Below are 13,940 nucleotides of genomic sequence, written 5' to 3'. Positions count from 1 at the left end.
TATTTCTCTGCAATGTACCCCTTGTCTCCTCAATTCACATCATCGTTAGCTTCCCATAGCAATTAGGTCAATTAACCCCTTCCAGGTTCCCTGTGTGCACCCTTTTATAAGCTTTTACAGCTACTTCTGCTCTACACACTTACAGTATAACAGTCACAAAACACTCACTCACAGATAGGGGCACACAGTCATACACACACTGCCCTCAGTCACACAGTAACATAAATTCTCAGAGATATACATAACAATTACATACAAACACATTCAGTTACAGTCAAATAAAATCACAATCAGAAATATTCTCATACACATTTACAGTGATACACACTCACAGCATACACCTACAGTCACACTCATAGATGCACAAAATCACACAGACACAGACTTACAATTATGCATGCAGGGCATGCACACTCACAGTCAGACATTTATACTCTGACACACACAGACAACACACTCACATTCACAGACCCTGATACCCAATCACTTTCACACACCAGATACTCACTCACAGTCACTCATGGAGACACACCATGGGTGATCCACCATCAGACCTTGTAGCTCCTCATGCACACTGAGCTCCTGTTGCTGAGAGCTACTAATTCCTTTCTGCCCCATACAGGGCCGGCGCTACCATAAGGCGGCCCAGGCGGCCGCCTTAGGGCGCACCGGCCCTGGGGGCGCAAAATCAGGCTGACCGGAAGGAGGGAAGCGCACTGCGCTCCCCTCCAACCGATGACCTGTTGTAGCGTGGCCGAGCGCCCGGTTCTGCGGGCGCGCGAGGGAGCACTCTCCCATGTGTGCTTCCTCTTCAGCTCCCTCGCGCGCCGCATACTGATACCGGAGCCGGAAGATGACGTCATCTTCCGGCGCCGGCATCCCTACGCAGTGCGCGAGGGAGCGGAAGAGGAAGCACACATGGGAGAGTGCTCCCTCGCGCCCGCCCGCCAGCCCGGGAGACAGACAGCCAGCCAGCCACCAAGGGAGCCAGCCAGCCAGGGAGCCAGCCAGCCAGGGAGCCAGCCAGCCAAGGAGCCCAGGAGCCCAGCAGCACCACTGGACCCCATGGAATCTCTTCAGCACTCCAAAAAGGTAAGGAGGCTGGGGGATTAAATTAAAAAAAAAAACATGTGTTAGTGTTAGTGTGTCTGCTAGTGAGTGTCAGTGTGTGTGTCTGCTAGTGAGTGTCAGTGAGTGTGTCTGCTAGTGAGTGTCAGTGTGTGTGTCTGCTAGTGAGTGTCAGTGTGTGTGTCTGCTAGTGAGTGTCAGTGAGTGTGTCTGCTAGTGAGTGTCAGTGTGTGTCTGCTAGTGTGTCTGCTAGTGAGTGTCAGTGTGTGTCTGCTAGTGAGTGTCAGTGAGTGTGTCTGCTAGTGAGTGTCAGTGAGTGTGTCTGCTAGTGAGTGTCAGTAAGTGTGTTACTGTGTGTCTCTTACTGAGTGTGTTTGTGTGTGTATTAGTGAGTCTGTTTGATGTCTGTTAGTGAGAGTGTATGTTTTGTAAGTGAGTGTGTATGTATGTCTGTCGCTGAGTGTGTCTGTCAGTAAATGTGTGTGTCTGTTAGCTGGTGTGTATGCATCTGTTCGTGAGAGTGTGTGTGTGTGTCTTCAGCACTTACCTTTCTCTAGCTCCGGACTCCCTTGGCGCTGGGGATCCCTCCGCCTCTCAGCTCCGAATGCTCTTGCCGCGCATGCATTCAAACCGCCCATAGGAAAGCATTACTCAATGCTTTCCTATGGATGTTCAGTGTTTTAGAATAGCGGAAGCTCCTCTAGCGGCTGTCAGTGAGACATCCACTAGAGGCTGGATTAACCCTCGGTGAAACATAGCAGTTTCTCTGAAACTGCTATGTTTTCAGCTGCAGGGTTAAAACTAGAGGGACCTGACACCCAGCCCACTTCATTGAGCTGATGTGATCTGGGTGTCTGTAGTGGTCCTTTAATTGTGTGTGCATCTGCATGCACTGGCGTACATACCGCGGTCGCAGGGGTCACATCCCTGCGACCAGGTGCCCGCCGCCATGATGTCTATATGCCTGCATGTATGTCTCTGTCTGTGTCTGTATGTCTGTATGATTATTTCTGTGTTTGTATGAACCTTATTTTGAACGAGGGTGGGGGGCACCAAAATGCATCTTCGCCTGTGTAACTAAAAATCCTAGCACCGGTCCTGGCCCCATAGTGCTCCTCACTGTAACAGGCTGTATATATGTTGTGGCATATATACCTGTAGGAGCTGGAGCCAGCCTTCAGAGTGGGAGCTTGTTTCCCACTCCCTCGCGGTCTGGTGACATACATCATGTTGTGGGAGGGCTGATACAGAGCAAGGGGGCGGAGCTTTGCAGACAGCAGCCAATGAAAACTCTGCAGGGCTGTTACAATGCCTCAGGGAGGCCCTGCAGCATCCAGGCTTCCATAGTGTGACTCCGTAGCAGCAGCTCTGAACTTCAAAACACCGGCAGTGTGTGAGTTGTGAGGGGCGGCTGCTGTGGGCTTAGGGTGTCAGAAATATTTAAAAATCCAAGTCTCTGGCCAGGTGCCAGAGATTTGGATTTTTGCGCCCCCCTTCTGTGGCGCCCTAAGGCGGCCGCCTGTGCCGCCTTATGGACGCGCCGGCCCTGCCAACGAGTACAGTAGGGGAACTGTTGAAAAATGGCTTGTCCCCTTAGCAGGCAACGGCACCATAGTACTCCAAGCATTGTAGCCACTACTCAGGTAGTAGTTGTTATGATGCCTGGAATAACCCTCTAGAACTAAATAAATGAGCAGATGTTACCAGCGCTGCCTAATAACCAGGAGGAAGCCAGCGCAATCTGTTGGAAGGGATTGAATGGTGTTTTCCAACACAGATATTATAGCTAGACTTTTTGCCAGACACATGAAGTCACACCCGATTTTACTTTAGTCCTCCCGACAGCCTGGCTCTGTCACTAAGCCAAATGCACCATGAGTGCCTGTTTAACTGCGTCACAGACAATCCACTATAAATAACCTTTTCCTTTAAAGTTTCACTGACTTTTTATTTCCTCTATATATAATATAACAACATCAAACAGGATTTTGCCAAATATTATATTTATTAAAAAGGCAAGACTGCTTTAATATGTTCTTATTTTTACTTGTGTAAAAACAATATATTTGTGTAAAAACAATATATTTTTACACTGCCATTTTAATCATAAAAAATTGGAAGAAATGGGATCCGTGTGAAAATGAACAAAGAAGCAAAAATTCACAAACTGAAAATAATGCTGACTGGAGATAAAGACGTAGGCACCAAAACATCCAGTGGTATGGAACAATGTAACCAGAGGGAGACCACTAAATATCTGAAGTAACAAAAAGTATCAACGCAGAAATAAATTGTGACTCCAAATAATAATAAATACCGAACTAGCCTTATAAGGCTACTCCCATGCCTAAGTAAGTGAGGAGATAAAGTTACTAAACACCTTAGTCTGCTATATTCATATAGGCTTAATTAGTCCTGGCCTTTTAATGCACAGGGTGTTAGTAAATCTCCCCATAATTCCTGAGCACCAGTAAAAATGCTAAAGGGAGAAAAGTTACTGTCTAGAGCATTGGCGTACACACGACCCATCGGGCCCCGGTGCGAAAATTGATCCGTGGGCCGGCCGGGGCCGCAACACACTGTGACCACGGTATGTATGCCAGTGCATGCAGATACACATACACTTAAAGGACCACTACAGACACCCAGATCACACCAGCTCAATGAAGTGGTCTGGGTGCCAGGTCCCTCTAGTTTTAACCCTGCAGCTGAAAACATAGCAGTTTCAGAGAAACTGACAGCCGAAAATCACAGTGAGAAGACGCTGGATGTCCATAGGAAAGCAATGAGTAATGCTTTCCTATGGGCGGTTTGAATGCGCGCACGGCTCTTGCTGCGCATGCGCATTCAGAGCTGAGAGGCGGATCGGGGCAGAGGGATCCCCAGCGCTAAGGGAGTCCGGCTCTGGAGAAAGGTAAGTGCGGAAGGGGTTTTAAACACACACACTCTCACGAACAGATGCATACACACACATTTACTGACAGAGACACACGCAGTGACAGACACACATACACACTCACTGACAGACAGACACACATACACACTTCCAAAACATACACTCTCACTGACAAACACACACTCACTAACAGACACCAAACAGACTCACTAACAGACACACACACACAGTAACACACTCACTGACACACAAACTAACACACACACTCACTAGCAGACACACACTCAATAACAGACACACACAAACTAACACACAACTAACACACACAGTAACACACTCACTGACACAAAAACTAACACACTCACTGACACTCACTGTCAGACACACACACACACACACTGACACAAAACTAACACTAACACACACACTCTAACACTAACACACATACACAAACACATGTTTTTTTTTACAAATGTGATCCCCCAACCTCTCTACCTTTGGGAGTGCTGAGGGGATTCTATGGGGTCCAGTGGTGTGCTGGGCGGCCGGTCCTACGTGCGCGCGAGGGAGCACTCCCCCTGAGCTCTCTCTGCCCAGCTCCCTCGCGCGCCGCTTAATGATGCCGGAGCTGGAATATGATGTCATATTCCGGCTCCGGCATCGCTGCGGTGCGTGAGGGAGCTGGGCAGCTGGGCAGAGAGCGCTCAGGGGAGAGTGCTCCCTCGCGTGCTCGCAAACCAGCCGGTGACACCAGGGCCAGCCTCGGGGGCCCTGAGGTGGCCAGCTCCAGGGCCCCCCAGGAGAAGAGGCTGGCCACACTGGCGTACATACCAGGTCGCAGCCGCAACTCCTGCGACCGCGGTATGTACGCCACTGGTCTAGAGGATCAGCAGCACTAATGATCAAAAGTAGGACAGATAAAGTAAAAAAAAAGTAGAGAAAGCCTCTCTCCCTGTTAAACTTACTAAATAAGCATAGAAATTTAAAGGAAATACTCAAATCATAACAAAAATGTGTTTTACACAGTGCAGTGAAGTGCCCATGTGTGTGCAAGTTAAAACTGACCCATAGGAAAAAATCTGGCGCTCATTTCGTTGCAGTATATATGCACCTTCATCAGAGGCCTCTGATACATGTTTTTGTTATGATTTAAGTTTTTCCTTTCATATTTTTTCTTCTATGCCTATACTTTCTGTTACTTCAGATATTTAGTGGACTCCCTCTGGTTCCATACCACTGGATGCTTTGGTGCCTACGTCTTTATCTCCAGTCAGCATTATATTCACAGTTTCTGAATTTTTGCTTCTTTGTTTCCATTTTAATCATCGTACTTGAAAGATCTTCTCCAGCAATAAATGTACATTGATCAAGCGATGAGGGGATGAATTATTGGTTTACACATCTTAATACCAAGGGGTCATGGTGACATAGCTATTTGAAGAAATCATTATTATATGGACAAAAAAATGTATTGCCAAAAAACTGACAGTACTTCTAGAACATTTGGGAACAAGACAAAAGATAGCACCAGTTCCTGTCTGGAGAGGAACAAAGTGTCTCCGGGGAGTAATAGGAATAAGTCAAGGGCCATCTTAGTGCTTAATTACATTTAGCAAAGCACCAAACCTGTACATTCAGTGTCAAACGAATCGCAATTTATTAATTTTGGGCGATCAGCCAGTTGTCCGAATTCTGTAACCCTAAAGCACCACATTGATGTATGACTATGACTAACCAAAAGACAATGGACAACAGATTCTTTGTTTGTTTCATAATTCACAGTTCCCGCAAACAAAATATGATTGATGGCAAAAAAAAAAGTTGGTTGATTATGAGGGGAAATACTGCAAAGAGCCTGCAGGGACTTACTATACTCACCAGACCAACTAAGCTGTAGTTGTTCTCGTACTATAGTATCCCTTTAAGTGCGAAAATGTACAAAGACTTCTTCCTGGGATCTTACACTTAGCAGTAAATGTCACATAATAGCATTACTAAATATTCCTTTAAATTATCAATATCATTACCAATCATTTCATACCAGGGCCTGCTCATGTTTTTATATATAACCACATATGTATTGTGCAATAAGTTAGACTCAGAGGACCACCCCAATGAAAGGACACTGCTAAAAATAAAATAAAATTTAATTAAAAAGTCTAAAGACAAGACTAGGGAAACAGTTGTCCCATATATTATATAAGAACTTTTGATGTGTTATCCAGACGTGCATATTGAATTTTACGTTCATATGTGTACAGTGTGGGAATTATATGCATTTTGAACAACTGCCATGGCGTAAGAGACAAACAAAGAATATCGATATAAATTGTAACTTGGCTATCCACCTCAGAGTAAAACATATACCAATCCCTAACACGTTCCTCTAAACAAACATTGTGAAGATTCCACTCTTAAAATCAAAGAAAGCCAAATACCAGCAAACAATGGTTTAGAAAGGCTGCTCTTTTTTTTGTTTACAGTAATTAACGTAGTGGAAATGGTACTCCAGATTGTTGGCCAATGAGAACGTCTCAAATCTGCCCTAATTTCTTCTTATTCATTCAGCCTTTACAAAATTAGAGAGGGAATCAAATGTTTTAATCAAATGGTAGAAAGCTACCAATCAGGTATAAAAAAAAAATGACTTGTCCGGACAGTAAATTTAGAATTTCGCTACAGAATTTTGCCTGGAAAGAGAGCAGTCTCCGCTTAAAGACCGTCGCAGGAACGGAACTTGGTCATTAAGTGACGAGCAACTTGAGTTATGAAGAATGCACAATGTTGTATAGTAGTATATTCTTGTACAAATGTGCATTCCTCCAGCATGTAAGCTCATTGAGCAGGGCCCTCAACCCCTCTGTTCCTGTGCGTCCAACTTGTCTGGTTACAATTACGTGTCTGTTAGTCCACCCATTGTACAGCGCTACAGAATTAGCTGGCGCTATATACATAATAATAATAATTACATTCCCCAGCAAAAAAAATAAAAATTCAGCTTCCAGATTTTAAAAATAGAGGTTCGCATTAGATTCAATGGTGCATTAGATTTGAGTAAAAAAGGTATGTAATAACCACATAAATACGTGCAGTTACCTCTAGCTAAACTACTCTTACAATAAAGGCCATTATAAGCAGCTATTTCAACTTGCATAGAAGCCATCTGCGAAGACCCTCTTTTTCCTTCCCCTCTCTGGCTGCTGGAATACAGACAATTTACTTTGAGCCACATGGGCTTTTCAGGTCCCTTTGCACTAGATAGAGGGACTGACTGGCTCCACATTGGAAAAATGTGTTTTCTGGGTAAAGACTGCTTTTGGAGTGAAGATATGTGAGCCTTAAAAGGGGCACTCCCAGTACCATAACTACTACAGGTCCCCTGCGTGGAAATTAAAGGGACATAACAAAATTTCAATGTTCAAGTAGGAATAACTTGTATATGAAACTTTATGTAACTTTAAAAATAAATCCTGTCACATATGTGACTGATGTCTCTATTTTGAAATATTCCTAGCTACATTGTTTTGGGACATTTTTCAGGGTTTGAGGACGATTGGTGACAGAAGGAATATCATTTTCAATCTATCTGGGACATTGAGAAATACTTCCCATACAAGGAGTTTGGCAGGCACCCAATCTGTCCAGAACAGTATTTCACCAGCTGCGGAGGGATGAAGGAAGAGAGAGTAGGGAAACTGAGACAGTGAGAAAGGAACAGAGGGCATGACTAAAACAGAAAGACTGAGAGCAAGGCACTGGACCATGCCCAGAGACAGGACCAAACAGTAAATAATACCAGGAACACTAACAGCATTGAATAAGATAGGGACACAAGTTCTGTCTCAAGAAGAAGAGGAAGCTGCAATACATTAAAAGGTGACTGGAGGGTAGGGAAGAGAACTTGGTGAAGAAGCAGTTTCAGATACATTGTATTCTGACACTAGCAGGATCCAGTCAGAAAGGAACTGCAGACACAGGGAGAGACTGTATAAATGTGTGTGTGTGTGTGTGTGTGTGTGTATGTATGTATGTATGTATGTATGTGTGTGTGTGTGCTCATTCCAGCTGTTGAAAAAAAAGCAACTGGCTTTGCAGTAGTAAAATCCACAGGAACCCATTAAAGCTCGGAATTAAGGAGGATTAGCAAGCAACTTCTGCAGGAGCTGCTGTTTTGCTGGACCTGGCAAGATTATCTACCCTTGGGACAAAGATAATGTTTGGACGGCCTGACTTCATATTTCCTTCAGATCTTCTGCTGATGTGATCATAAAACATATGGTTTAACCCAGGTGGTACCGGCGGTCTGTAAACGACAGACCTACAATTTCCACCTTCCCATCTATGTAAGGTGAGGAGTTTTTATTTGTATTATTATTATTATTACAGTATTTCTACAAAAGCATGTATGTAAGTGAGAGGACATGTTATAGAACAGCCAGTGCATTGCTACAATAGTTACTTACTGTGAATTACTAGAGTTTCTGTCTGTAGACACATGGCCAGGGTTAGAATGCATAGTGTAGGTTTTGGAATACAGCAATTACAAACAGAGAAAGTAAAGGTGATACAAGATACTTTAAATACATACCATACATTCATGTCTCCATATGAACCTATAGCTACAAAACCAAACAATGTCCTCTTGGTGCATTGAAGAACCTGAATGTATACAAAGTTAATAACAAAGGCTGCTTCATAGGTTTTAGATTCCAGTACAATATGTAGAGTTAAAGAATTGTTTCAAGAAACGTGCATTCTGTAAACTCACAGAACTTAAGCCAAGAATTCACAGTCACTCAGAAGAAGGCACCTGTACTGTCATTATTGAATTCTGATGCTATATGTCTAGGTGACATAGCCTATATGATATTATAATGGCTTCAGTTATACTTGTTAACATTGTAGCTAATATGTTTGGATTTTTGTCTTTACACTTTGGAATTTTTTTTTTTCCTTTAACATATCATTATATAAAATGATAATATGCAGTACAAGTGACAGCACTGGCATTCTACATCCTCTCAAAGTAGCCATACATCCTGGAGGAAGTAAAGTTAAACTAACAGGAGCCTTTATCCAAAGGTGTAACTCCCACCAGACAGAGGCACATTGCAGACATATATGTCCTGGTGCTGCCCTGTGATTAAAGGAACCATCTTTTAAGCCTAGTTTTCAATTATCTTGCAATACAACAGTAACATAATTCTGTAAATTGTATTTTGGAAAAGCAATGCCATCTCAGGGCACTAGGGTTCTCTTGATTTATTATAGTGACTCAATGACCCCGAGATGGAATTATTTCCCTATAATACTCTTATGTGCTTATGTATAAAACAAAACACACAAAGACATATATATAAACTTAGCTACTTGGTCTTGATGTTGCTAGCTCAGTCATCAACTTACCATACTCCACTTTAAGTTGAATTATGTAACAATATATCTTGCACTATGTCCCTACTAAGAAATTTAAAAACAGAGTTAGGCAACCTTTTGCACTCCACATGTTGTGGACTACAATTGAGAGCTGGAAGCTTCTGCATGGAGATTCCATTAGTTCCTACCTGAGCAAAATTCTGCTATACAGGGCTGACCTATTGGCTGATAGCTAGCGAGGAGCGAGGAGAAAGCTTTTGGCTCTTAATGGATGAGGTGACCATGCCTGGTGGACCTCGGGTAAGTTGTGCTCTTGGTACTGTAATGCACTGTAATAGTTATGGTGTGTAGAGTGTCCCCTCTGTCTTTGTAAAAGTTCAAATTTTAAGAGAAATCTACAGTTTTAAAAAGCGCTTAGATTGCAACCTCAGAAGGAGAGTTCTTCCTTCTGTGTAGTGCACAGAAGTGTGGCAATTTCTGCCTGTGTCAAGGGACCCTTATGCTTCCCTATCAAGAAGTATTGACAGGCCCAGCAGATCCTCCTTAGTGAGGATCTCCTGGGGTGACGATAAGCAACCAGGAGACCATGCTTTGTAACATTTTTTTTTTACATGAATGTGGGGGGTGGGTAGGGGGGATAGGTTGGCCTAAATGCACAACTCCTGAGTTCGAGTTGCATTCACCCTCTCTTAATGTCAGTCTCTTTGCATTTTGTTAGTTTACTGCATGCTTTAATTTAATATTTTAGCTGTTAATATGTTTTAATTGCAGATAATGTCCTTGATGTTTGGAAAACCCAGAGCAGTCAACGTTGCTAATTTTACTACAGCAAATGAACGCAGCTTGCACTCAGAATGCAACATTGTGCTGCTTGGGTGTCGAGGTGTTGGCAAATCAGGTGAGAAGGAAAAAATATATGGAAACAGGAAATGACAAGATAAAGATACATATGCATTGTAATTGGATGAGTCTGGGCGGTAGGCGCTCAGGAAACCCATGTACTTGTCGGAAACAGTTTGGCTACTTACCATAGTATGGTATGGGACACGGCATCATAATCACTACTGGGTGCTTATGGTACTTAGAGAGCCATTTCAAAAGACACAAGATTTACTATAATTATCGATAAAGAGGGAGGGGGCAGAGTGTTGAAAGTGTCCAAGAAAAGCAATAAAGTGACAGAAGAAGGGAGGGGAATAGTGATAATTAGATGAAAGAGTATAGTGGCATGTCACTATACCCACTCCTCCAAATACCACTTTTCATGTAGATGAATGGGACCAGTGACATGCAAGGATGTAAGTGTGTTGAGGGTAAATGTGGGAATGCAGAATATCACTGTAAGAAATCATGAATGTATAAATTAAATCTGCTTCCTTGTCATTTATTGAGTTCTTCTGACAAAAGCTGGCAGTGGACTGCTACAAGCCATTGTCAATGAGAGTGAGCCACTACTTATTATTATTATTATTATTGGTATTTATAAAGCGCCAACTTATTCTGCAGCACTTTACAATATTATAAAATGGATACATTTAACAAATTAGACAATTACAAAATGTTACAGGAACAACAGGTAGATGAGGACCCTGCTCAAACGAGCTTACAGTCTAGAGGAGGTGGGGCATAAAGACACAATTGGCATCAAGGGGACAGCAACCAAACAAGGTGGGGAAATAGCAGAACTGAAGGTGAGAGTGGAGTGTGGTCCTTTAAGAGAGAGCAAGAGACAGATATGTGACATAGAAGTTACTCTGGAAGGCTGCAAGCTTTTCTGAAGAGATAGGTTTTGAGGATTTTTTTAAAAGATTAAAGGAGAGTTTGGCAGGCTGTTCCAAAGGAAAGGGAGCCACCCGCGAGACGTCCTGCAAGTGCGAATTGGTAGTATGGGTGCGAGCAGCGGACAGGAGAAGGTAACCAGCAGAGCGGGGAGACCCAGATGAGGCATGCCTACGAATTAGTGAAGAACAGTGGCTAGAGTTGTTTAGAGCTTTATAGGTAGAGGGTCAGTATTTAAAATTTACACTTATAGGATTAGGGTTGCCACCTGGTCGGTATTTTACCGGCATAGCCGGTATTTGATGCAGTGTGGCTGGTGCCCATGTTGCAAATATACCGACAATACAATTGCCGGTGTTCTATCATTTTGCTAATTCTATCAGATTTCTATATCCACATCACCTCCGGTGCATCCACGTCTGAAGCATGACACCCGTCAGATTTCTCTATCGCGGTACACTCTTCAGATTAGTGGCCCAGCTGATTGTGCGTCACCGGAGCCAGTGCGAATTCGTGCAACGCCTCTGTCAAAATTCTATCAGAATTCTATACCCCGAGTCCTGTGCGGCAGCATGCGCGGCAGCTGACCTTGCGTCACTTCCGGTGACGCAGGTGCACCAGAGGCGATGTCTGTATGTGTATAGCAATCTGATGTGTATAGATTTCTGACAGAACACCAGTATTTTTCTGTGAGGAGAATGTGCTGCAATAACCGCACCTGCCATAAGGGTATGCGGTGCTCTCAGGTCGTGCTAGGAAAACTCGTTGGTGCTTGGCTATGCGGAGAGGGCTGAGATGTGATGTAGCTGCCAGAGTCAGCATGGGAGGAGCAGGAGCAGTAGCTACAGGTCGAGGAAAAGGAAGCATGGCAGTAGAAGTCTCTGTATGCATTTAGCAGTCTGGGTGTGCGTATTCAGCAGTCTCTGTGTGTGTGTGTATTCAGCAGGCTGTGTGTGTGTATTTAGCAACATTTGTATGTACTCAGCAGTCAGATGGGAGAATGGTGAGAGAAATAGAAGCAGAATATCCATCTCTGTTATAAGTGGCATGTACATGCATTCATTATATACTATATACACACAATAACATACACAGACATAGTAGACACACTCACAGTATGCAGACACTGACACACGCTCAGACAAAAGTATGTACACAAAGTTATATACATTAAGACAATGGCACACTGCTACACACACATTACTACACACACACTCATACAGACAGTATTTACACACACTGCCTCACATACATAACGGTATACAAACAGTCAGACAAAGTTCAACATTGTAAGTAAAAAAGGTGGCAACCCTATATAGGATATAGGAAGCCAGTGTAAGGATCGACAGAGGGGAGAGGGGTGAGAGGAGCGACAGGAGGAATACTGGGCCAAGTACTGTCCTATCACCCCACTCTGACTCTGAATTGCTGGACTTAATAGGGAGTTCTGAGCTGGCTAATAAAATGATTTAATATGTTATTGTGACAGCTCTGACAGGAGTCCATTTTGTATTGTAGAGTATGTCTGAGTATGTCTGAGTAACATAACTAATTTCGAAATATTGTATTGAAAACACTGGGTAGAAACAACCAACACTTGCTGTAATTTAAAAATGGCTGATCTTGCCTTAAGAATTAAAAAAACCTAAACAAAATATTTTCAACAATATATTTCTTTTATATTTGTGTACAAAATATAGGAACTTACTAACTCTAGCACTGCTTCCATTTCAGCTCTGACAGTGAAATTCCTCACCAGAAGGTTCATTAGTGAATATGACCCCTTCCTCGGTGAGTGTTTCTCCTACAGAATAATAAAGTAGACCTTGATGAACTAGGAATGTATTATTATAGGGTGTTGCACTAGGATGAGGTTCACTTCCTGTGCTCTGCTCTATGACCCAGAAATCCTCTGGCACACGAGCAAGTCTGACTATGCCCCCAAGCTTTCCAAACAGGCATGCTGCTCGCTGTGGTTGTGCTGTCTACTGTGTTCTTCTTTGTGCTACTGCCATTCGTGCGTTTGTCCATGTGATTGCTACAGTCAATGGCTAGCTTGCTCTGCGGAGTGTTGTGTTGCTCTGGATGTAACATTTGTTAAGGAGTTTCAGAAACAATATATATTACATTTTAATATGAATGAATTTGTCGCAGGGCATGGTATGGACTAAAGCAAAATTGGAAAACAGAAAATGTCCTTTCTGTGATTTTTGGGGGCAAGGTCATTGGTGAGGTAGGAATTGTTTGTAGCAAGAGAGCCTCGGTACTGCAAAAAACTGAGTAAAACCTTTTACTGCAAATGTGGGTGTAGAGATACGGACAGGGACACTATAACGTTAGGAGTACTGGTTTGTAACAATGTAGTGTTCCTTTAAAGCAGGGGCCATTTGGATATTTAAAACATCATTTGCGGGCCATACAAAATTATCAATTTAAAAATTAGCCTGCTGTATTTGGTCAATGTGATGGCTGGAACTGCTTCTCTTTGGAGTGATGTTTGCTGGTATTGATGATGTTGCTACTCGCAGTGTGTGTGAGAGAGAGAGGGGTGTAGTTTGTGTGTTAGGGGTGCAGTGTGTGTGTGTGTGTGTGTGTGAGGGGTGCAGTGTGTGTAACATTCAGAGTGTGTGGGAGTGATGCAGTGTGTGTTAGGGGTGCAGAGTGCTTGTGTGAAGGGTTCTGTGTAAGTGTGAGGGGTGCCGTGTTTGTGCGAGGAGTTCTGTGTGTATGTGTGTGTGTGTGAGGGGGTGCAGTGTGTTTGTGTGAAAGGTTCTGTGTAAGTGTGAGGGGTGCTGTGTGTTTGTGCGAGGCATTCTGTGTG

At 43.3% G+C, this 13,940-nt stretch overlaps 1 protein-coding gene across 2 annotated transcripts in view; it reads left to right on the top strand.

Annotated features, from left to right (window-relative positions):
- Window positions 1-7,604: 7,604 nt before the first annotated feature.
- The window catches only part of RASL12 (RAS like family 12), a 61,265-nt gene continuing 54,929 nt past the window's right edge, over window positions 7,605-13,940 (top strand). The window contains exons 1-3 of one of the 2 annotated variants that reach the window (XM_063448789.1): window positions 7,607-8,312; window positions 10,112-10,238; window positions 12,854-12,910. In XM_063448789.1, the coding sequence (XP_063304859.1) occupies window positions 10,115-10,238; window positions 12,854-12,910 (181 nt within the window). In that variant the 5' untranslated portion in view covers window positions 7,607-8,312; window positions 10,112-10,114. Of the gene's footprint in view, window positions 8,313-10,111; window positions 10,239-12,853; window positions 12,911-13,940 lie in introns of both variants that reach the window. The other variant, XM_063448790.1, reaches the window with a different exon arrangement.

This window comes from Pelobates fuscus, chromosome 3 (genome assembly GCF_036172605.1).
Source record: "Pelobates fuscus isolate aPelFus1 chromosome 3, aPelFus1.pri, whole genome shotgun sequence".
In the NCBI taxonomy this organism is placed as follows: domain Eukaryota; kingdom Metazoa; phylum Chordata; class Amphibia; order Anura; family Pelobatidae; genus Pelobates; species Pelobates fuscus.
The sequence above is the reverse complement of the archived record's forward strand: the minus strand, read 5'-3'. Positions and strand labels throughout refer to the sequence as shown.